This window comes from Musca vetustissima, unplaced genomic scaffold, assembly GCF_032173495.1.
Source record: "Musca vetustissima isolate MV318-11 ecotype Yass unplaced genomic scaffold, APGP_CSIRO_Mvet_v1 utg5850, whole genome shotgun sequence".
NCBI lineage: Eukaryota > Metazoa > Arthropoda > Insecta > Diptera > Muscidae > Musca > Musca vetustissima.
This window is the reverse complement of record NW_026882399.1, coordinates 282,594-309,365: the sequence shown is the minus strand read 5'-3', so window position 1 is coordinate 309,365 and position 26,772 is coordinate 282,594. Positions and strand designations below refer to the sequence as shown.

General features: G+C 29.6%; 1 protein-coding gene across 1 annotated transcript in view; it reads right to left on the bottom strand.

Annotated features, from left to right (window-relative positions):
- Positions 1-16,696: 16,696 nt before the first annotated feature.
- The window catches only part of LOC133328740 (homeobox protein homothorax), a 176,388-nt gene continuing 166,312 nt past the window's right edge, over positions 16,697-26,772 (bottom strand). Inside the window, exons 12-14 of the mRNA XM_061537287.1 lie at positions 20,751-20,827; positions 18,174-18,232; positions 16,697-16,892 (exon numbers count right to left, since the gene is read on the bottom strand). Of these exons, the coding sequence (XP_061393271.1) occupies positions 16,732-16,892; positions 18,174-18,232; positions 20,751-20,827 (297 nt within the window). The 3' untranslated portion in view covers positions 16,697-16,731. The remainder of the gene's footprint in view (positions 16,893-18,173; positions 18,233-20,750; positions 20,828-26,772) is intronic.

The window sequence follows — 26,772 nt, the reverse complement described above, 5'->3', positions numbered from 1 at the left end:
GGTAATGGCAAAGAATTACCCACTCACTACAAAGTGCAGCAAAAGCAACAATTGGGCACCAAAGACCACCCCAAGAAACCCATTGAGCGATCAGGAGTGTCGTAATGCTACCGATCTGCAGACAGTAAAAACACGTAGTGCGATGGAGAATTATCGGGAGAAAAGGAAAGAGAAACGTATTTTCAGAAAAAAGAAGAAAGAACAAGAAAAACGTGAGCGTGGGAAAATCGAGGTGTACAGGAGTCAGAATGAAGTCCGGAAATTTTACCAACGAGTAAAACACCACACCGAAGACGTTGGTGCAGGCACATCCTCCTATAGAGATGAATATGAAAACCGGGTGACAGATACAGAGAGCGTGTTTTGGAGATCTGGAAGGAGCATTTTGAAAAGCTTCTTTTATCAAATAGTGGCGGTGAAGAAGATACCCCTGAGGCAATATGAGATGACGGTATAGAATGTATACCACCTTGCCAAGATGAGGTCAAAATAGCAATTAATCAGCTGAAGAACAATAAAGCGCAGGAGCCCATGGGTTACCAGCCGAAATATTGCTGGCCATCAGCAGTTGCTGGTCAAGAGTATGCACCAGCTGATTAGTACAATTTGCCCAATGATTGGAACCTCAGCATCCTGTGTCCCGTGCACAAAAAGAAGACAAGACGATATGTGCCAACTATAGAGGAATTAGTCTTCCTCCCATCGCATATAAAGTGCTATCCAGTGTTCTGTGTGAACGACAATGAAGCCAATGGTCAATGACATTATTGGACCATGCCAATGCGGATTCAGACCTGGAAAATTTACCAGATTTTCACTCTGCGCCAAATCCTGGAAAAGACTCACGAAAACACATCGACACATACCACCTATTTGTCGACTATAAAGCCGCATTCGACAGCCCTATCCGTTCAGAGGTGTTTAAAGCCATGTCTGCGTTCGGCATTCCTGCAAAATTAATACGGCTATGCAGGATAACTTTAAGTGGCACAAGGTCAGCAGTTAAAGTCGGAAAGAACCTATCGGAGCCCTTCAATACCGTACGAGAATTCAGACAAGGTGATAGTTTGTCGTGTGACCTTTTTAATATCCTGCTGGAAAAGGTCATATGAGAGACAAAGGTGAACAGAAATGGCACTCTGTACACCAAACAACACATGTTACTCGCCTACGCCGATGACATCAATATAATGGGTCGAACATTGTGAGCGGTAACAGCCACATTCGAACAAATTGAGAATGAGTCTGTCAAAATGGATCTGGCAGTAAACGGCGAGAAGACCATGCTGATGGTATCAACGCGCAAGACGTCCAGTAGACTCGGACCAACTGTAGAACTTGAGAACTATAGCTTCGAGGTAGTTAAAAATTTTATATACCTTGGTACCGCCATAAATAAAACTAATGACATTAGTTTTGAAATTCGGAGAAGGATAGTAATGGCCAACAGATGCTACTATGGTCTAAATAAGCAGTTTAGAAACATGGCCATCTCCCGCCAGACCAAACTCACTCTTTACAAGACGCTGATACTACCCGTGCTGTTATATGAATCTGAAGCATGGATACTCGCGCAAGCAGATGAGGCAGCTTTTGGGGGTGTTTAAGAGAAAATTTCCTTGAAAAATCTGCGGGCCGATCTGCGTCGAATGAACCACGAGCTTTACAATCTATACGCAGACATAATCAGTCCTATTGAGCTTCAGCGATTACGGTGGCCATGTTAAGCGAATGAATGAGAATGCTCCAGCTCAAAAGGCAGATAAAAGCGAGCCTACTGATGGTTCACACAGAAGGGGAAGGCCACGAATTAGATGGAAGACCAAGTGAAATACAACATGTCGGAGCATGGTCTTTCAAATTGGAAGAGGCGCAGAAGACCGACGCGCTTGAAATCTTTTTTAGGCTCTGTCTATGAAACTACCGTTCTGTAACAAGCCAGCTAAGTAAGTAAGCAATATTTTTGAAAACCCACTCTGAATAGTTATAGTTATAAGAATTCGTTTGAAAAAAAAATCCACGCCTATAGCCTTGATGATGGTTATCAAAAATTCCTTTAAAAAAATCCACGCCTATAGCCTTGATGATGGTTATCAAAAATTCCTTTAAAAAAATCCACGCCTATAGCCTTGATGATGGTTATCAAAAATTCCTTTAAAAAAATCCACGCCTATAGCCTTGATGATGGTTATAAAAATTCCTTTAAAAAATCCACGCCTATAGCCTTGATGATGGTTATAGAAAATTCCTTTAAAAAATCCACGCCTATAGCCTTGATGATGGTTATAAAAATTCCTTTAAAAAAGCCACGCATATAGCCTTGATGGTTATACAAATTCATTCTGAAAATTTGCCATGGAATAATCTACATATAAAATTAAAAAATCCACGCCTATAGCCTTGATGATGGTTATAGAAAATTCCTTTAAAAAATCCACGCCTATAGCCTTGATGATGGTTATAGAAAATTCCTTTAAAAAATCCACGCCTATAGCCTTGATGATGGTTATAGAAAATTCCTTTAAAAAATCTATATATTTTTCGCATCCCTACCTCATGGGATATGTTATAAAAATTCTGCCCTGCCGAACTTAAATCCGTTCTCATAGCCATATTTTCCTCCCTCTGTATGGCCTAAATTACATTTTTAAACTCATGTCGAGATATTATTTTGTCATAACATATTTTCCCATTGTAATTTCATATATTCATATTTAAATTAAACAAAAACTACACATTTAACATCCGTTGCAGTCACTTCCGCAAAAAAAAAAAACAACAACATAAAAAATATTCCAAATTTGTCGGAATATTAAATGAATTTGAAAACGCCTGTTTGAATGCCCTTTGTTTAGTGTCTATCTATTTGATTTATATCATATTTTCTTAGGATGATATTTACAAACAAACACACACTCTCACAACACAATCAGACAACATACATACCTACTGTTTGAATTGGAAGAATTTCTGTTTTTTTGGTTATGTTTTGTTTGGAATTTGACTGCTGTAATTCACCCTTAAAATGAAGATTTGTTATCTTTGGCTAAACAAAATGAACGACGACGATGAGGACGACGATATAATATTACATTAAATATTTAAACATTTTCTGGGTGCATAGCAGCAGAGAATGAACCGAGGAGAGCAAACACGGAAATGGAAACGGAATCAAAATGACAAAAAATGCCGAAAACGGATTTTTTTCGAAATCATTGTCAGCGTCATCATCGGCAGCAGAGGAAGAAGGAAGCCGGGGGATGTGTGGGGCACAGCCTTACCGGTTAAAAGTGACAAAGACTTCGACTAACAACGAATTTAGAAGTTAGGAGGACACTTGTGACACCCAAAAGAAAGCAAGGGCACCACGCTACAATCTATATAGGAGAGGAACTGAACTGAACCGAACTCATCATCATCGTCATCATCATCAACTTTTTGGAGGTATTGCCGGTTGCCATCACTTGTGACAATGATGGTCTCATTGGCGTGTTACCCATGGTGCACAGAACTCAGGCCATTCGAAGAAAAATTCGATTCTTGGGTGGTGGAAAACAAGGAGTTACTAACTGACTGACTGTGAAGCTCTGTGAAGAAGAGATACTCACTCTGACATGGCAGAGTCAGTCCGTATCACTACTATTGCCACCAAAATAAAAGTGAAGGGACAATCAGGCCGGGCGGGTGTACAAACGAACGAACGGAAAGCAGACAATGTCGTCTGGTGATAACAATTCAAGCGTAAGCAGCACCCAACAAAAAAGAAACAAAACAGAACCCAACGACGAACGAACGACGTATACCGAAATTGTCGTGTGGCATGTGATTAATGATTGTCAAACAAATTGAGAAAAGAACAGGCAAAAGCTAAAGAATTTTTAATGGGGGTGGGTTGCTTTGGTTGGACCCACCATAGTTAGGGTCTAGACTACTCTGAAAAAAGGATATTTTGTTGTATTCCGTTTTAAAGAGCAACATTCTAAATGAATTGTATGGAATATTTTATAGAATTTTTCTTAAATGACATTTAACACCTGCAAACAACACATATATTTAATGATTTTTCAAAGTTTTTTTGTTTGGGTCTCACTCTCTTAACGAATTATATAAAACATGATATATTACAATTTGTTATTTTTAGTGAATAATGTTTTTAATTAGAAATAATAAAATGTTCTCAAAGTTGTGAGATTTGAGCAATGAAAATATTAATCGGACTTCTTTAAATATAATTTTTAGACAGATAAATTGTTTTTTTCGCCCGATTTTTGGTAAATGATGAACTATGTTTGTCCGATTAACATACAATTTTGCAGAGCGTACTGAATTAAGTATAGATTGACGTATATAATGTTTTGTTTGAATCGGTTCAGTATTAGATATAACTCCTATATAGCCATTCACTGAGCATAAAGAAATGACTTTTTAAAGTAATAAAATTTAGTTAAGTTCTACCCGGCAGAACTGTTTATGAACTCCACCATGTGATGATCATTTAACATTTTTTTAAGAGTCAGAACTTTTTCATGGAGACAGAGTCATTGTAAATAGTCTTCTAGCAAGTTTTTTATACCCTTAGAAAATTAAATACCTAATTAAATAAAATTGTCTTGTAATATGATAAATAATAAATATTAAGCGGATCCTCTGTATGAATTTACAACATTGGCCTACATTGAATATTTTTTAATAACAAGTACTTTCATTACCATGAAACTGAAATGTTAAATAACAACCTTTCTCATAGGAAAATGCGTCTATAATATTGGAATTTTGACGAGATCCTTATATAGGGTCTTGGCAGATTCGACGGTACCGCTATACGGCAACTATTGTAGGAGTAATAAAAATTCAGTGCAAAATTTCAAAGCTCTGTTTAAATATTGCGATCTCTATTGTGATTTAAGCGGATAAACAAACGGAATTTTGTTCTGATATATTCTTTATTGATTAAGCGACGAATATTTCTAGTTTTTGCAAAGACAAAATGGCAAACCTTTGGTGGACAGCATAAACATTTTCAGCGATTGGATTTATCCTAGTTCATAATAAACAAAAACCTCAAATAGGAAAAAACTTCATGTGAGGCCATGTTTAAACATGGACCTATATAAAAAATTACATTATCGGACCATGTATTTTTGGGAACAAAGTACAGGTCGCATTTATTATCCGGATGAAATTTGGCAACTCTCCCAAGGACGAACCCTATTGAAATTGGAGAAAATCGGTTCAGATTTAGATATAGCTCTCATATATGGTTTCGTCCGATATTAGGTAAATTGTGCACCAAACACCCAATATTTGTCCGATTGAGACAGAGTACTGACTTGGGTCTAGATTGATACATGCCAAGTTTTGTTGAAATCGGTTCAGATTTAGATATAGCTCCCATATATAGTTTCGTCCGATTTTATGTAAATGGAACACCATACTGCCAATATTGGTTCGATTGAGACATAATTTTGCACAGGGTATTGAATTAGGACCACATTGATGTATGCGAAATTTTGTTGAAATCGGTTCAGATTTAGATATAGCTCTCATAAATAATTTCGTCCGATTTTAGGTAAATGGTGCACCAATGAGTATACTTTGCGCCGATTGAGTGAAAATTTTACGCAGCGTAGTGAATTAGGTCCAAATTTATGTATGCGAAGTTTTGTTGAAATCGGTTCAGATTTAGATATAGCTCCTATATATAGTTTCCTCCGATTTTATGTGAATGATGCGCCAATCTCCCAATATTTGTCTGATTAAGACAACATTTTGCACAGAGTATTGAATTAGGCTCAGATTGATGTACGCGAAATTTGTTTGAAATCGGTTCAGATGTAGATATAGCTCCCATATAGTTTCGTCCGATTTTATGTAATGGAGCACCATACTGCCAATATTGGTCCGATTTAGACAAAATTTTGCACAGCGTACTGAATTGGGCCCAAATTTATGTATACGAAGTTTTTTTTTTTTTTTGAAATCTGTTTACATTTAGATATAGCTATATATAGTTCGTCCGATTTTATGTAAATGGTGCACCGTACTATCGATGTTTGTCCGATTGAGACAATATTTTGTATAGAGTATTGACTTAGGTCTAGATTGATGCATGTCAAAGTTTGTATTGGATTTTGTTTCGAGATAAATTTTGGATAGCGCACTGGGTTGCAGCATAGCGAATGGTGGATGCCACAGTTGCTCAAGTACGTCCATTTATATATAGATCTTTTACATATTTTGCTCGATGATTGACATTCAATATTTCATAAATTTCAGAGTGGTACCCAAAGTGGTGAAGGGTATCATATAGTCGGGCCCGTCCGACTTTTGAACTTTCCTTACTGTTTTTTTTTTTCAATTGGAATAATTTTTTATTTATCAACAACATTAAATGTTCGGTAGTTTTGAACACATTTTCGAACCGATTTGGTTATAAACTCAAACATTTCCGACCCTATAAAATATATATTAGGTTGGGAAAAAAATTCATTATTTTTATATAAACTACAGGAACGCTTTGTTTTATGATTTGCTTCCATTTTAAAGGTAAATTCATAATGCCTCTCTCATAGAAGTCCTGCTCTCTGTTTGCAAAAAAAGAGGACTCTAGAAGTCGATTTTCACAATCCTCCTGCAAATAATATTATAATCACTTGGTGCCAAGTCCGGACTGTATGGTGGATGTATTAAAACTTCCCAACCAAGCTCCCGAAGTTTCTGACGAGTCACTGTTGTCCTGGTGGAACACGACACCTCTCCTGTTTGCCAAATCTGTCAGTTTTATGGTCGATTTTTAGCTCCTGGACGATGTTACGACTATTAACATACCGGTCAACGTCGATCATTTCCCCGATTTTAGAGGTGCGTCTTTAACATCAAACATTTCTGAACGGAATATACGAAACCAAAATTGCACATAATTGGCTGTTACACTATCGGAACCATAAACACCATTTACAATTTTAGCCGCTTGGATTGCATGTTCGCCTTTGTCAAAGAAAAATTGTAAAATGTACCGAATTTTCTCTTTGTTCACTTCCATTTTTAACACCCTGTAACTCAGAACTGAATGGACTAAGAGCATAAATCTTAACTTTACGATAAATCTATCAGTACAGTCATCTGCCGAAAAAATAATGGATTACTTTTCCCCAATCTAATATGTATCGGTACCACCTAATTTTCGGTATTTTCAAGATTCTGACACATTTTTTTTAATTTGACATTTAGAGCTCTCAATCGTTAGACTTGCAGATCCGCATTTTAACATATAACGATACTGTTTTGTTCCATATGATACTTTTCGATTTTTTATATTACGAAAGTTCTAGCCTAGGTTCTCAAATGATATCATAGCTTTTCTCTAAAATGAAATATGCTGTATTTTATATGTAATTTTCACCTAGATTGTTTATTAGAAAATTCTAAGTCCATATAGTCAGCCAGTCTGTTATACTTTAAATGCTTTAGTCACTTTTTACAAAGCTTGTACACATAATATATATGGTAAGAAACGTCCTTATAAAATGTAGGGCATTTGCCAATTTTTAGTATAGTCCCCATATTGTGTATTTTCAAGATGTTAGTCATGTTTTAACTGCGTTTATAGTAGTTTGACATTTTGGGTTCTAATTGTATAGAGTGGTCTACATATAGGTATAATTCCCATATTACCCCCAGAAAAGATGTATCAACTTTATCGATATCAACTGTATCGATACCGCATATTTTAGCCGTTATTTCCAACATCATTGCCTGCAGTATGGTACAGTTGCAATTATAATTGAGAAGTTCATTTCATTTCTTCTTTTCTATATATTACTTCATGTTCCGATGCTCAGTGGTATTTTTATAGGCCCTTTTTCTCTCATTGATTTATGAACCCCGAAATGTAAATTACTTTTATTGAAACACAAGCCCGTCACCATTAAATAAATTAAAAACACAATTATTTTTTGATATTTTTAATAATATTTTTCATTTATTATTACTTTTATTCTTCTGCTTTCATCGTTTTAAGTAATATTTTTGTTTTTTCTTAATTTTTTTATAATTCATGTTTTTTTCTTGTCATTTGCATTAAATATTATTACAATTTGTTTGTTGAAAGTTCATATGTTTTGTTTTTTTTTAATTATTATAAATTAATGTTATTATATTTTGTTTAGCAATATTTTACACATTAAGCACATTATGACTTATTTGTTTTTGTTTTCTTTTATTTTTATTTTTTGGTAAGGAAATTATGATAAGTTTAATAGATTTTTATATTTATATACGTAGATAATAATATTAATATTATTTATTATATATATAGACTATAAAATAATGCATAAATTTACACTCACATAGAATTAATTTAAAAATATATTTTTTTTTTTATTTTTTGGTTTTTTATTTCGTATATCTGTCTGTTTGTTTTTTAATTTTTTTATAAGATCTTAACATTCATGATTTTGAAATACTATTTTTTTTTTATTTTTTATTTTATTTTTTAATGTAAATATGGTGAATCATATATTTGTTGTTGGTTTGCATGTGTATGTTTTTGGTGGTGATGACAATAAATCCAATTAAAACTTTGATGTTAGACCAATTTTTGAAATTTCTTCATTAGGCTGATTTTTTACACACTGCTTGATTTTCATTGGTTCTTAAAGCTAAAATATTGAAAACAAACAAAAAAGCTTTAAATACCTATTTTATGTTTTAATTTTTTAATACTAAAAAATAAAACTAAATAATATTGCATATTTTTTTGTGGGTGAAATATATAAAAATATGTACAAAAAATTATTTTAGAAATTGCGTATACATTGATTTTCGTTTTTCGAAACAAATTTCCATTTCACTAATAAAACTAAATAGAAATTAAATAATTTATATTTTTTTATACCCTTAAATTTTCAACTTAATGATCATCAATCACATTCTCTCTCTTTAAAAATCTTAAAATATTTTATTTGTTGTTGCTGTTGTTTACATCCATAAAATTGGTTCCAGTTGTCTTGGTTTTCATTTCATTTTTTCTTTATTCTGTTTAGTTTCGCTTTCAAACCGAAATCTTATTATTTTTTTTTTCAATTCAATTTCAAATGAATTCATCGTATACATTTTTTTGTCTTTGTGTGTGTTGGGGTTTTTCTTTATTAAGGCGCACTGTACATTTAAAAAAAATTCAAATACTTTTTTCGTTTTTTTTTTTAATCTTATATATTAATAAATTGTAAGCTTAATTTACATTTAAAAAAATGATTTAATTATTTTTTTGGTTTTATTTTCATTAAAGAAAGTCGTATACATTTTTTTAGTTTTAAATTTTGTTATTTAAATTTTGTTTGTATATTAAATGTGATTGTTTTTTTATTTTTTCAGAAAAATGTTCGGTGATTTTTTGGTGTGGTAAGTAATAGATTTTGTTTTTAAATAAATAATTTTTTGAAAATGAAAAAAAAATCTGTAAAGGTACTTTTTCTTATTAAGAGAGTGGGTTGTTTTTTTTTTTTTTTGTCTTCCAATAAATCGTATAATTTTTATTTTATTTTAAAGAATAGTGTTAGCATTATAATTACGTATATCGTTCGATGGTTGCAAGTGAAAAGGTTATGCCATAGGGTTGCCAATATGTATTTGTATAGTTCTTTTTTTTTCTTTACTTGCAATCATATAAATTCAGTTCAAAGCAGCTTTTAAAGCCAGGGGATATAATAATAAAAAATGTTAACATATTTTGAAAATAATATTTAAAAATATATTTAAATTATAAGAAAAACCATTAAATTTATTAAAAAAATATTTTTTATATATTCTGATAGTTTATATAAATTAAAAGTTTTGAAGGAAAAAATAGCTAGCAAGTAAATATAACAAACAATGCGGTTTAAGAAGTAATATAATTGATAATTTAACAAAATTAACAGGTATAATAGTCTCGCGTGTTCTGACTAAGAATGAGAAATCGACATATTCAACTGAAGAATGGATCATGCATATTCCAGAAATATTATTTTAGTGTAAGCAAATATTAGGTTGGGGAAAAAGACATCAATGAAAATGTCGATAAAATCGGATAATTAATCGACGATGACCGGCATGTTAGCAGTCGTAGCATCTCCCAGGAGCTAAAAATAGACCATAAAACTGTTTTAAACCATTTACATAAAGATGGATTCAAAAAGAAGCTCGATATTTGGGTGCCACACCAATTAACAGAAAAAAATAGAATCGATCGAATTGCCATCTACGAAGCCTTGGTCAAACGGAGTGAGATATACCCATTCCTTAAACGGATGATGACTGGAGATGAGAAATGGATCACATACGATAACCTTGTGCGAAAATGATCGTGGTCAATGTGCGGTGAAACACCTCAAACGGTGGCCAAACTAGGACTAATGGGCAGGAAGGTTTTAGTATGCATTTGGTGGGACTGGAAGGGAATTGTTTATTATAAGTTGCTTCCATATGTACAAACACTAAATTCTCTACTGTCAACAACTGGACCGTTTGAAAATAGCAATTGAGGAGAAACGTGCAGAATTGGCCAACGGAGAGGTGTAGTGTTCCACCCCGCCATACAGTCCGGACTTGGCACCAAGCGATTATAATCTTTTTCATGCATTTTTTTAATGATTCAAATTGGTATCTTGTGAAGATTGTGAAAATCTACTACTAACATTTTTTGCAAATAGAGAGCAGGACTTCTATGATAGAGACATTATTAAGTTACCTCTAAAATGGCAACAAATCATACAATATATTGATTAACATCATATAACGGCTTTCTAAAGGGCACTATAATTTATTTTGAAAAAAATTACAATAGTGCAAATTGTCCCAATATAATAAAGGAGTTTCTATGGTTCTAATCCCATTTTCCAATCGTAGTGGCTCAGTGGTTCGAAAAGACGAAAGGAAATCAAATGTGTTCAAAATTAGTGAATGTTTTAGGTCCGCACCATATAAGGGAAAATTATCAAGCAAGTCCTATGTTTTGGAAGTCTTCTATGCTCTCAGTGCCATGTTCTCCAACAGTTTTCAATAAATAGTTTTCAATTTAAGGACTCATAAAGTCCTTTCGAGATATAGGTACCTTTAATTTAGTGTTCTGACTTTGTAATGCTGATAATACCCAATAGATAGCTCTAATATATCGTTGTTATCCCATTTCCCATATTTTAAAGGTCATAGCCGCATTTGGCAACCACAGCTACTGCTGTTTTGTGGGGAACGCACATGTTTGACTCTACTTATTTCTGTGCAGAGATTACGGACTTTTGAATTCTTCGAAGCATTGACTCCCTCTAAACACTCCAACACAATATTTTTTTACAAATTCGGAACCTTTATCAGAAATACTATATTAAATATTTAGAAATTGTTTCTTCTTCTCATACTTTTAATTGGAACATGCTATTTTTTAATTCCAATTTCATATATTTAAACCAGACATCCTATTTCTCTAGTGTATGTAATCTTATATTCGAACCCGTTTAGATCAGCTGAATTCCAACTAGAATTTTTCAATCTTAATGGGCAATAAGACTCACCTCTGAGCCGTGATTAAAGTTCCTATATATGATTCAATTCTCCAATAAGATTTACTTCAATGAAAATGAGATCATTTTTTCAACTAGACTTTAAACATGAATTATTCTCAACAAGATTCAATTCTGATATGTTCGTAATATTCTTCCAATTAGAATATAAAGAAAAAGGAAATTGGACAGGTCGAAACTACGATTAATTTTTAATAAAAAAATGATTTTATGGACCAGTAGATGTCAGTATATTTCATCTACTCAAAAGAAATCTCCCGAAGACTTCTTGGGAATTCATATTAAATTTGCCTTTACCTTGAAAATTAATCATTTCTCAATAGGAACCGTCTTTTTTCACTCACTCAGTGTGAAGTATCATTTTCTCCAATTAGAATATAATAAACATTTTAAATAGAATCTGTGGATATCTAAACTAAGTTATAGTCTAGACCTTGAACCTTAATCATTCCTCAATAAGAAACGATTCTGAGATGACATATATTTTGTTCGATTTTCAATGTGAAGTGCCTATTTTTTTAAATGGATTAAAATTGGAATTTTTAATAGAGCCCATGGAGATCTAAACTAAGTTATAGTTTTGACGGCTTCTAGGGAATTTTCAATTCATTCAATTTACCCTGACCTTGAAAATTAATCATTCCTCAATAAGAATCAATTCTTAGACGTTCCTCAGTGTGGAGTCATATATTTTCCAATTAGAATATAACAAAACATACTGTGGAGGTCAAAACTAAGTTAAAGTCCTAATGAAAGTTTGTTCATACTACAAATTCAAAACATTTAGCTCTAATGCATCAAACGGCTATTATAGCCCTTTTGTCTGGTCACACTTCACCTGGTAGACCACCAATGTATTGATATCCGTGGTATTGATTGACGATTTCCGATTCAATTTGAGATTCAAAATATGAATTTTTTCAATCAGATTGGAGTCTAGTAGGCAATGAATGATCTTTGAAAAAGAATAATTTAAGTCCAATTCAAGTGAATATTGGTAGAGAATGTAGGGAATGTTGCGTGACCTTTCACCTTAATTGATAGTGATAATCACCACAATCTTTTAGTTCATAACTCTTTTCAAAAAATTCCATAGCAGTACGACTATAAAAATTAGACAATTTTTTCTTTACTTCTCGACTGCTTCTCGAGGATTTCAACTGGACCTTTAAAAGGATACTTGTTTCAATCAGACTTCAGTAAAGGAATCAGGGTTTGTAATCAGATTTTGTGCCTTCCCCAGATTCCAAATTCAGTATTTTATAATTTTTGTGGGCCATAATATCTGTTATTGTTCAAGTATGCGTTTCAAAAAAACAATAACATTTCAAAACGATGTTCAATTCTGGGATGGATTGCAATACAATTTTCTTATATGAATCTTATGAGAATATTCATAAATGAGAGGAAAGAAAATTTCGTGCATACACAATATTCAAAATATGATCAAAATTAGAATCGAAACATACAATGAAAAGAAACAAAATCAATATCCAACGTAGTAGGGCATAAAAACGGAAGCGAAATAATCAACCAAAAAATTCAAAAAATTTCAACTAACCAAAAAAAAAATCTATTAAATAACCAAAAATCGAAATGAAATAAAAACACCAAAATTAATTTTTTTTCTTGTATTTTTGCAAATAATTATTGTTTTATAGGTTTTTCTTTTCTCAACTCATCTCACATCTTTTCACAATCATTCAAAATAATAATAATATAATAATAATCCATTTATATAATTAAAAATTATAATAATAATAATTAAAATTAAAAAATAATAATAGTAATATTTTTAAAATAAAATACAAGCTGTAAAGTGTGTGTGATCTTTTTTTCTTTTCTTTCATTTAAATTAAATTAAAATTATATGCAGCTGCGCGCAGTTATCATTGTTTTTTAATCAACTATAACTACAATAATTATAATAATTATGTATTATTATATATATGTTTTTATATAATAAGAGATAATTAATCAAAAAATTAAAGGGGAGTAATTTTTTTATTAATTAAAAAAACAATTACAAGAGAAATTAAAGAAATTAAAAACATAAAACAAAACTAAAAAATTTGAAAAAAAATAAATTTTGCAGAAAAAAATATTTATATATAATACTTGCTAGCTTTACATAAACAAAATTTGAAAAAAGGGAGTTTTTTCAAATTTCAAAAAAATTGAGTTTAATTTTTTTCAAAAATATTTTTTGGGAAACAAAAATAAAAACAATTTGAAGTAATATGTTTTTTGTTCTTATGTGGTATTTCTTTTTGTTTTAAAACTAAAATGTATAGTATTATTATTATTTGTGTGTATGTGTGTAGGTGTATGTGTGTGAATAAAATTATAAAGCATTTTTTTATGTGTGTAATATAATTTTTTTTTGTTTAAATCAATTATTATGGGTTTTTCACTTAACTATCAGGAAAATCTAAGATAATGTACAATAGAACAAATAAATGTTTTTTTAAAGAAAGTTTAAATTCAAAAAAATATTTTTTTGGAAAAAAAATCAACCAAAAAAATTTTTGCTTTCTCAACTTTGTGAAAATACAAAGTTGAGGTGCCTTTTCTTTGGAGAAAATTAAAAAAAAAAAATCTTGAGAGCTTGAAATTATTTTTTCGGGATTTTTTGTTTTCAAAATTATTTTTTTTAATTTTCAAATATTTTTTTTTAATAATAATTTTCCCCAAAATCAAGCTCTTTTTTGAATTCGATTTTTTCTAATTTTTTTTCTTGCCAAAATCTTTTTGTTTTTATACTTTCCTTATTTATTTGTTTGTAAAAACTAATAAGTAATTTTTTTTTTAATTTTTTTCTTTTATGTATATATATAATAATTAATAATTAAAAACTTTTTACATTTACAATTGGTATACATTGTGTAGTGTTTTAGTATTAGTGTGTGTGTGTATTTTTTTTTGGGGGAGGGGGAGAATTTTTTTTTCAAAATTTTGGGAGTTTTTTAAGATTTTTACTAAAAATGTTTTTTCTTCTTTTAATTTTTATAATTAATTTATTAAATTATATTTTTGTATACATATGTGTTGCTTTTTTTTCTCTTTGTTGTTGTATTTTGTTTACTTATGCTTAATTTTTTTGTTTGTTTATTTTTTTATAACTAAATTTTCTCATTTTTTACTGTGATTTTTTTTGTTTGTATTTCCTTTTTTGTTTTTTTTTTGGATTTAAAATTCTTTAAGTAGGGTTGTTGTTGTTGTTTTTCTTGTTGTAATTCTCCCTTTTTTTACATAATCGATTTGTTGTAATTTTTATGTTTGTTTTTTCTTTTGTAAACCCTTAAATAAGGAGATCATCATATATGGTTTTTTTATTTTTAAAGAAGAAAAAAAAATACATGCGTAACTTAAATATTTTGTTCTTAAAAAAATTATGTTTTTTTTTAAAGAAATTTTTTTTCTAAAAATAAATCCTGGTTTGTGGTTATTTGCCTTCTAAAGAAAACAAATTTTAACATAAAAATTAGTTTTTTTTTTCAAAAATTAAATTCGCTGTGGTTGTTGTTGTTGTTGGTTTTTCTTTAGAGTTTAATATTTGATTGGTGGTATTTTTGTTGTTGTTGTTTTTTTTCTTCAAATTGGGAATATATTTCGAGTACTGCCAAATTATGGTTTTTTGATCCTTGGTAGGTCAGTTGCCAGGAGAAGAGTCTTAAAACAAAAATAAAGATTTAGGTTCTGGAATGAAAAATAAAAGAAACTATATAAATTAGTAAGAAAATCGAGAATTATTTTTTTTAATAATTATATGAAATATTCAAAGTTTTCTATAAAAAAAATTTGGAAACTTGTAAAAATTTTTATATTTTTTTCGAAAAATTTTATAAAATATTCTTTGCAAATGTTTCTTAAAATTTAAAAAAAAAAATATTTTTTTTTGAATTTTTTTAAAAAATATATATTTTTGGAATTTAAAAAATTTTTTTTTTTTGGAATTTTTAAAATAAACATTTTTTTGGAATTTTTTAAAAAAAAAATTTTTTATTTTTTTGGAATTTTTAAAAAACATATTTTTTTGGAATTTTTTTAAAAAATATTTTTTTTTTTTTTATTTTTATAAGAAATTGTTTTTCAAAAACAAATTAGTAAAAATCGAGAATAAATTTTTTTATTGTTTATATGAAATATTTTATGTTTTTAAATTTTCATAAAAAAATAATTTAATTTTTTAAAAAATATTTTTTTGAAATTTATATAAAAATTTTTAATTTTTTTTTAATAAAAACCATTTTTTTAATTTGTATAAAAATATGTTTTTGATTTTTTATATATATTTTTGATTTTTTTGAACATATTTTTAAGAAATAAAACAATTTTTTTTAAATTTTTATAAAATACGTTTTTTTTTAATTTGTATAATTTTTTTTTATTAAAAAAATATTTGACTTTTATAAAAAAAATTTTAATTTCAATACATAGTTTTCATTTTTTTCTTTTTTTTTTTTTTTTGAAAAATTTTTTAAGAATTGTTTTTATATATTTTTTAATAATTTGTTATACAATACCTACCTTTATTAATTGTTTTTCTCAATTCAAGTCTCCTTGAAATTGGTTCTCTCTCTCTATCTCTTTTCCTCATTTCTTCCCAATAACTTTAAAGCTGTCTAGAGTTATTTTTTTACGTATATCCGGTATTTTTGTTGTTGGTGTTGTTTTTATTGTAAAATTTATGATGTTCCGCCATGATATCCTTAAGTAAGGTCAACATTTGTTCTCTTTTTTTTAATTTTCAAGCTCAATTTTTTTCAAAAAAGAGAATTTTTTTATAAATGTCATAATTTATTTAATTCTTTAATATGGGAGTATATTTTTTTTATTTTCTTAACGGTTTTCAATTTTTGTTCTAAGATTTTGGTTTAATCGCCCCATTTCATCCCCACCATTCCCCGGTTGACTTGACTTGTGATGAGAAATATAGGGAGATGAAGAGAGGAATTCCTTTCTTTTTCAATTTCTTTGTTTCTAGGATTCGGTCGGGTGAGGTGTTTGGGGTTAGTAGTTGCTGCTGTTGTAGTCATTTGTAGGAGTTTTTTCTGCCTTTTATCCTTTTCTTGTTGTTGTTGCTGTTGGTTTATCTATTTAGTTATTTCTTGTTTTATTTATTTACTATATATATAAATAAGTTTGATGAGATTTATTGCGCTAAATTGGATTACAAATGTTGACCGTAGTATTCAGCATGTGGATAATGGGGATAGGCTTGATGGAAACCGGGATCGCCTGGTGGACGATGCATCATATGTGCTTGGCTGTCCATCATATAGCCCATGGGATCATGGCCGTAACCGGAGGGACCAGCATGTGGGGTGTAGACTGGAATGGAAAAAAAGGAAATAAAAAAATTAGTAATTTTATTAAAAAAATTATAATAATAAAAACTATTTTTTTAGAAAAATGTTTTCTTTTTAATTTTTTTAGAAGTTCGAATTTTGTTGAACTTTGTATTTTTCTTCAATATTCAGTTCGTATTGTTTTATATGTTCATATTTCATGTTTGGAAGCATTTTTTGGGAATTTCGAAAATTTTTCGAACTAAAGGCGAATTTTTCGAACATTGAATTTTAGTTATATTTCCAATTTTGGGTGTGTTTTTATTGTCATTTAAGCTTAAAATCGGTATTTTGACATTTTTGGGAATTTCGAAAATTTTCGAACTTAATTCGAACATTGAATTTGAAGCATTTTTGTAACTGTATACATTTTTTAAATGTCATATAAGCCAAAAATCGCAATTTTAAGTGTTTGGGAACTTTTTTCCAATTTCGAATTTTTCGAACTTCATTCGAACATTAAATTTAAAAATTGTTTGTTCATTTACGTGAATTTTAATTGCCGTTAATGTTTTTAAATGTATTTCCATTGCCATTAGAATCAAAAATTATTATTTTGAGTATTTTTGGTGAAGTTCTGCCGAATTTCGAAAATTCGAACTTCTTCGAACATTGATATTTTTGTAATTTATTGTGCATTTGTAACACTAACATGACGAAAAACTATAATTTTTAGTGTTTTGTAGAAGTTCGAAATTTTTCGAACTTGATTCGAACATTGCATTTTTGTACTATTTTGGTAGTTTGTCATATTTATATGAATATGTGGATTAAATAAGAAGTTTTAGACCATTTTATGGAACTTCGAATTTTTCGAACTTAAATCGAACATTGATTTTTACCATTTTTCGATAGTTTATCGCATTTCTATTAATATTTTGCCTAATACTCATATTTGTGAGCAGTTTTTGTAACTTCGAATTTTTCGAACAAAATTCGAACATTGATTTTTTGTAATTTTTCGGTTATTTATCATATTTTTATTATTATTTTGCCTAATACAAATGTTTTAGACAAATTTTTGGAACTTCGAATTTTTCGAACATGGAATTTTTTGTAATTTTATTGGTATTTATGCCATAATATAACTGAATTAAGCATTTTTGCTTAATTATTTTGTTCCTTATCGTATTTTATTCAATATTTCATTTCAATTAAAGCTGATTTATTGGAGATTTTGCAAAACGGTAACTTCTTAATCCGTTGTTTGTTTGATCTTTGACGCCTTAATATCTAAAAAATATATATAATCTTTAATAATTACCTGCACGATTTGATTGATCAATCATTGGCTGGACAATTCTTCGTCTCGCATTAATGAACCTGTAAAGATAGAAGAAAAAACAAATCATTTATAAAGTAACAATGCAAACCGAAAAAGAATTATTCAATTTTTTTTTTGTTTCAATTTCAAAATCCAATCCTTTCTGATCTTAACAAATCATAATTAGGCTTATAATCCCATAAATGTTTATTTCATAAATAATTTATAATATGATTTAAAACATCTCCGTTTTTTGCTTTGCTGTGCGACTGATGCTGTTCTGCAGGTTCGCGACACAATGACATTGCTTGGTGTCGGGACGTTTGGTTTCGCTTGCTTCTTTAAGAACCAGAAAGATGCCATAAAAAATAATAAGTTTGTTTTTTTCTGGTGATCATTTTACTTTTTTCACCCTGCCTCCTCCCTCCCTCAATCCCTCTCTCTTTCTTCCGATTTCAGAACATTGCATTTGTGATAAAAGTCTAAAATGCCGACAATTGTATATATAATACTTATATATATATATATTGTTATATATATATAAAAATGTTGTTGTTGATGTTTTTGTTATTTGTTTTCCTTTTGGCCAAGAATAACCTAACAAGCGAACCACAAAAATCAAGGCGGTATCTCTGAAAACCATGAGAAGAAAATATCGTTGATGATGACGACAGCATCAAACGACGATGGCTGCTGCTGGTGGTGGTTGACAAAAATCATAATGTGGACCGACAGAGCGACCGACCTAGCCACTGGCAAACAATAACACAACAACAAAAAACACTGACTTAACAAAATATTGCCCGGTGGTGCATTGAGAAAAACAACCTGATTTCAGAGACGTTTTTTTCGGTCGTAGTTTATTGTTGGCTGGCAGGGTCTGTTATAGTTTTTTTGTAACCACAGAATCATGGTCGTTTCAAAAGCGTTTTTTGTTTTGTTGCAGCATGCACATGCTCTTGCTATTGATGTTTAATACAAAATTTATATATTTTTGTTGTTGTTTTCTGATATTAGTGTTGGTAGGTAATGGTGTTTTTTTTTTCTCTGTGCCTCAAAAGCTAAACAATTTCTTGGCAAACAAACAACACTTATTTGTAGTAACTATAGATTGTTGTTGCTGTTATTGTTGCAATTTGGTCTTGGCTGGAATCTTAACAGCAAACAGTTTGATGGACAAAAAGGAGAACAACATCAGTGCACACACACACACACACCGACAAACAACCTTATTATTGTTGGCTACAAATTGAGGTTAATGTACGAAGATTGCTTTGTTATTTCAACTGCGGGCAAAAATATTATTAGGAGATGAATGGTGAGGCGAGGAAAAAAGAGAGAGGAGGTGGGAGTGTTTGGCTGGCAAGTACATAGATAATATTCTTCAAATGCAGCAAAAATGTGGTAAATATATTTTTCGAAAAAATAATGACTTCATAAAGAGCTTGGAAAGGTAACAAACATAATTGAGTTGTCGAAAAAACGGGAGAGATTGAAAGATTTTTGGCAAAATGAAAAAATTTCAAATGATTTTTTCGGGGCATATTTTTAGGGGCCAAAAATTTTTTTGGATATTTTTAGGATGATTGTTTTATTAAAAAAAAAATTTATTCATTTGTAATGGTAAAAATTACAAAATTGTTAATAAAAATAATTTTAACAATTTTTTGAAATAAAATTTTCAAATTATTTTGAATGTAAATAAACAACATTTGGAATTATTATACCATACTATGACACTGTTATTTGATTTTTGCCATTTTATAGACTTTAAATAATATTCGAAAAATTTCAAATTTTTTTCGAACATTCAAAAATGTGCGAAATTTCATCAGAAATATCAAATTTATGCTCAGTAACCGGAAATATTTAATTTTTGTTTTGAAAATGATAAATTTTAAAGAATTTTCACTATGTTCAAAAATTTTCGATTTTTTCGAACATTCAAAAATGTGCAAAATTCCATCAAAGAACTCAATTTTCAGTCTATTAGACTTTAGAACTGGTTTTAATATTTAAAATTTTTAGTTTTACACAAGTTTTATAATTTTCAAAATTTTCAAAAAAAACTTGCATATTTTTGTAATATAAACTCAATGTTTGCTTATTAGATAAAAATATTTCATTTTAGTTTTAAAATTTTCAATTTAGTTTTCAATTAGTTTTAAAATTTTCAATTTAGTTTTCAATTAGTTTTAAAATTTTCAATTTCTATGCATTTTTACAATGTTCGAAAATTATCGAAATTTTTCGAACATTTAAAAATGTGCAAAATTTCATAATTTAAAACAAAACTAAATCTGTTATATCGTATTGGTTGATTTTATATTAAAAAATTTCCATATTTTTACTTCATTTTTCTAATGTTCGAAAATTTTCGAATTTTTTCGAACTTAACAAAAATAGAAAATTTTGTGAAATGAACGCCTTTTATGTTATTTAGAATACAAAAATAGACTAATTTTCAATTTTCATGAATTTCGAAAATTTTCGAAGTTAATTCGAACATTGAAAAATTATAATTTTTTCGAATTGTTAAGAACTTAATTTATTTAAACGTAATTTTTTTCTACTTACCAATTATTAACTTGCAATATCGTCAGGCCGGTATCTTGTGCCAATTGTTTTTTCTGATCTTCGGAGGGGTAGGGATGCTAAAAATAAATATAAAAAATACAACAACAACAAATTAGTATGACATTTTTATTGGGTTTATAGATAAAAACAAAAAACTAAACGTATAACACAAGTCACCTGTTTCCAAAAAAAATACACAAACTGAACCTCATCAATCATCTGAACTTCAACTTGACAGTTGTTGTGTGGTGTTGGTAGGTTTATCTTGTCCCGCAAGATATTTTCTATTAAAACAATGATGGCCTACCACATAAATTAAATAAAAATTAACACAAATATCACCTTTGCTATGTGATTATCTCCAGACGCCATTTTTTGTTGTGTTCGAACCACTTAACTATTTGTAATCTAATATATTTTTATTATCTATTTTTTTTTTTTTTTTGTTTTGGGGAAAAGTACTTCAAATGTCCTAAATTTCAATATTTGTTTGCTTAATTTTTGGGGAATCATTATTATAACGCCAGGAAAAACAACAATTGTTGTTTGTGCATATTGCACATTGTGTGTGAGTGTGTTTTTTGGGGCCAAAAATGGGTTTTGCCACCACCCCGAACCACCACCCTCATAAATTTTTCGAAATCCATGTCTACATGCCGCCATAGTGGCGTCAGTGTGTAAACAATAATTGTTGTTATTACTACGATTAAAGTTTTTTTTTTCGTGGTTCTTGTTGTTGTGGCGTTCTATTCTGTGGCCTTCCATATAAAAATCAGAATCATAACATCATCGAATTCTAAACAAATCTATTTACAATCATCACCAACCAAACCAAAAACCAACAACAAAAAACAAAACCATGATCGCTTACATATCGATCCAACCATTCCGAAGAGTAGAGTACTTGAAATGCAATATCATTGCACCATATCGCATGGCACGCAGGCAGGCAGCACTCAAGAGAAAGAAATGAACGTGTGTGTGTGTTTGCCAGCCATTTGTAAAAATGTGTCGGTGGTTGGGGGAAAGAAATTCCTCTCAGTCAATCACTTTAGGAATTTCATAATTTTTTTCCTGTTATAATTTTTTTTTTGTTGCATGGCGTTAAGTAAATACGCTACCTATCTCCCTAGCCACCACATCCATTGATTAGCCTAACTGCTGTTCGTCGTCGGTCCAATCTAATCATGATATGTAATCTTTCTTTTGTAACATGTTTTATTTTTTATTTTATTTATTTTTGTGTAAATATTATGTGGCGCTTATAAAATATTTGTAATCTTTTTTATTGATTTTTTTGATTCAATACAGTAGCCAGTGTTTATTTTAGTGATCGATCAAGAAGACAGGGTGTAATGATAAGAAAAATAAATATTTGAAAGAGATTTTCTCAAACATTATTTTTATTACAAAAAGCAGAAATAGAAAAAAATTAAATTTTTTTTGCATTTTTTGGTAATTTTTTTGGAATTTCGAAAAATTCGAACTTGTTTCGAACATGTTAAAAATCGAAAATTTGGCCTTCTATTACATTTATTTAATGTTAGAATTATAAATTTGTAATTTTTTGCATGATTCGGGAATTTCGAAAAATTCGAACTTGTTTCGAACATGTTACAAATTTTAAATTTGATCTTCTTTAGCATTTATTTAATGTTAGAAATAAAAAATTGTAATTTTTAGCATGATTCGGGAATTTCGAAAAATTCGAACTAATTTCGAACATCTACAAAATGGAAATTTTGGCTTTCTTATGCATTTGTAAGATGTTAGAAGTAAAAAATTGTAATTTTTTGCATGTTTTTTTAATTTCGAAACATTCGAACTTTTTTCGAACATCTTAAAAATGCTAAATTCGGTCTTCTTAAGCATTTATTTGACGTGAGAAATACAAATTTGTAATTTTTTGTATGTTTGGGAATTTCGAAAAATTCGAACTTGTTTCGAACATCTTAAAAATGCAAAATTTTGACTTCTTATGCATTTATTCAATATTAGAAATACAAAATTCTCATTTGCAGACATTTTTATGAACTTCGAAAAATTCGAAGATGATTCGAACATCATAAAATTTAATATTCTAACAATTTTATTAGATGTTAGAAAAACAAATTTGTCGTTTTCAGACATTTTTGTGAACCTCGAAAATTTCGAATTTTTTTCGAACATTGAATTTTTTTTTAATTGAAATATATTTTGCTAAATAAGTCTAACACAAAAATTTTAATTTTCCGGTTTCAAAAAATTCAAAATGTATAAAAAATTGAAATAATTTTCAAATAAAATATTGAAAAAGATGTAGTATTTATATAACCTCTTCTCAAATGTGTTTCATCTTCCATTGTGTTTTATATTTGTTTACCAGCCTTCCTGTCAGCTGTTCCGCCTACACAATACATGTCATGTTTTTTGTTTGATTGACATGCCCTTTTTGACGCAACCATGGTTTAGGTGATTTGGAACAGACTCCTTGTTTTGAAAATGCTCACAAAACAAAAACAACAATAAAATCTATAAAAAGGAAGTTGTATTTAATTACCATTAAATGAGAGAGAAGAGCTAAACCCCTTTTTGCCACTCAAAATAAAAAAAAACTAAACAATTGATTTCGGACCACAAAAAAATCGAAATCAAGCACGAGCCACCATTTCCGGCAGATGAAGGATGAATTAAAGGAGAATTTTTATTTTTCAAAATTTAAGGATTTAATTCAGTTGTTTTTGCATTTCAAAATATGTAAATATTTTCTATCCCTCCCTTCCAGAGAGGGAGTGTTTTGCTCTCTGACAAAAAAAAAACTTGATGGACATATCGACCACATCCTAAGTAAACTTACAACCTAGAGATAGAGAGACACACAAAAGGTGGAGCAGTAAATATGCAAACAAAAGACGTCAATATATTGAAAAGATATTGCATATATATCTAACTCTTTATATATATTCGCATATGCATATTTACATACATATCTAGGAGGACAAGATGCCTTAGCAAAGGATAACAAGAAAATGCATTATCATCAAACATGAAAATACATTATAATACCTTAGCCAGCGCCATGGATATTTTTGCTGTGTTGAAAATTGAAAATTTCCAAACATTATTTGTATTGTTGTATTCTATATGCAAATGTGTGTATGTGAGTGTGTGTGTGCCTTCGGTTCTGCCCACAAATCTAAAATTCCTATTGTGTAAAAACATTTTTTTCTTTGCAATAATAGAAAAATATCCAATAGCTCTGGCTTAGCCAACCTGACCAGAAAATGTCCTTGTTAGTCCGAAAAGTACATGTTAAGAATCTATTTCGATATTGTGTGTGTGCATGCATGGTTTTGCATAAGAAAACGGTAAATTTCACGCAACAAATGACAACTTCGACAGATAGGAAAAAGGCCAGAAGAATGCAAATGGTAAAAACATATACATATACGAATATTTTATGTATTTGTATTGTCGAGAGAGATATACACATACATACATACATACGAATATACAATTGTTTCTTTATATCCTTACAAATATTGATTATATATTTTTGTTGTTGTTTTTGTATTTCTGGGGGAGCTACCTACAGAAATTTGAATTGCAGTTTTATGTTATTGTCAATTTTCTAGACTAGCTCTTTGCACACACACACACACACCTCTCCTTGAATATTTCTACCATCCAAGAATGCATTTTGGCATATTACACACACATCTATACCCGCACTGCAATTGTAGCTGTGTCTTTTGCTGGATTTTAACAAATCGTAGGGCGTGTTTTATTTGTATTTGTTTTTCAAACCATAAATTTTCTCCATTTGATATCTCCATATAAGTATATATGCATTTGCCTTTATATACAACAACATTTATATTACATATTATTGGCAGTTTTGGCTTCTAAAGGATTTTGCAATGCATGCGTTTGTATATGTGTGAATTTGTGCGTCATATAACCTATGGTCTTCGTCCGGTTAAGACCAAACAAGAATTGTTAGATTCTTGATTTGTCTCTTTGTAGAACAAACAAGGAGCAGTAGTAGTTGTTGTAGTCGAAGTTTATGGGTGTTACCGCCCCATGCTAAGTTCCTATCTCATTGATAATTGTAAACATGAGCAAATATAATTAAAATGAAATTAATTGCATGACATTTTCAATTTGAGGGAGGAGAAGAAAAAACACACGGGAAATTTAAAGAATTTTCAATTTAAATGAAAGATATGGAAGAAATTTTGATGGAATATTGTCAAAATATCAATAAAGTAAGAAATTGGTAAAAATTCTTCATTTTAACACATTTTTTTCGAATTTCGAAAATTTTCGAAATTGTTTCGAACATTGAAAAAATGTAAATTTTCAAGTCGCTTAGGCTTAGTTATTTAAATAAAACATGAATAAATAAGAAAAAGTTAATTTTTTTCAATTTCGAAAATTTTGAAATTTTTTCGAACATCCAAAAATTGCAAAATTTGTATGTAAAATGATTAATAGTTACATGATTTGTGTAATATTTTTTAAAATTAATAGCACAAAAGATAATGTTTTAACAATTTTTTTGTAATTGTCATAATTTTAAATAATATATTTTTTTAATTTTTTTTTTTTAATTTTAATTCCCATCTCCTTCTTTTCCATATTAAATATTTATCTAAATGTTTGTTATATGTTTTTCAAATATCCTTATTTCCCCCCAAATTACCCCATTAAATTCCTGTGTATGTATGTGTTTGAGTCCTCAAAATCCATTACGGTAGAGAAGTCAAGTTATCTCGTTTTTAACTTTTAGATATTGTTATGTTTTTCCTGGCATTTTATTTAAATTACCATGATGGTCAAGTCAATAACAACAACAATAACAAAAACAAGGAGAAAAACTATTCTCTAATGGAATGACTTCATTTGATATTTTTATCCACTGACCGGAAATAAAAAGTATTTTGTTATGCTTCATTTATGGTTAAACTAAATCGACAACAACAAAAAATTGAACAAAATCACCGGCCAACCCCTCACCACTCTTCTTCGTCTTTCCATTAAAGGAAAGAAAAGTTCAATCATGATTTCCTTACAACAACAACAAGAAAATCATATATGTTTGTGTGCATATATCCCCCCAAAAAACAAGTCATTTGCCATTAAGGAGATAAGGATATTTTTGTAAGTTAGTATTTGGAAAAAAAGGGTTGCCAATTTCTTTATGGGATTTCTTTACAGCTTTTTTTGAAACTAATAAAATTTTATAGTTTGTTTGTGTGTTAGCCCGGAAACCCATAACTGACCACAAAATTAACATTTGGGGATTTGGCAAAAAAATAAGGATTTCTCAAAGGTTAAGTTAAGGTAAAAGAAAAAAATCGAAGTTTTCTTTTATTTGATTTGAAAATTGCATTTCCAAGATAAGCAGCAGCAAGAAGAAGAAACTTTTTCAATTTTTTTTTTTATTTTTTGATTAGTAATGTTAAAACACGTGAAAGTTGTTTAACGTCATATCTTTTTTTGCAAAATGTGTACTATGTACCGTGTACCTAATATTTGCTTTTCTATCTCAAATATCTCTGTTGCTCTCTTTCTCTCTCTCCCTGGTTCCCTGGCTATTTGCTGTTAATTCATTTGCTTGTTTGTTGAAAGCTTTATTTTATTTCGTCTGTTTTTTTCAAACAACCAATGGGCAGCCACTAATGATTTTGCGTATCTATATATTTTTTTCCTCCGTCAAAATTACATCTCCTACCTCACTCCCATATACCCTCTTCCGCCGGCTTATCTGATTTCTAACAAATATGGCCGGCTGGCTGGCTAAATATTATTATGGCAAATAAACAACAAAAAATCGTATCTCCACCTCCTGCTATCATAAAAAATCACAAAAACAGCTACAGCAGCTGTTTTTGTTGTTGGTGTTTTATACACCGCCAATTAAATTGCTTTGGCTAATAAAGCATTTATATGATGATTATTTAGAGGCGGTTGTTGTTGTTGCTGTATTTTTTAGTATTTATTTATTTAACAACTAAATGCTATAATCGTCATTGCCATA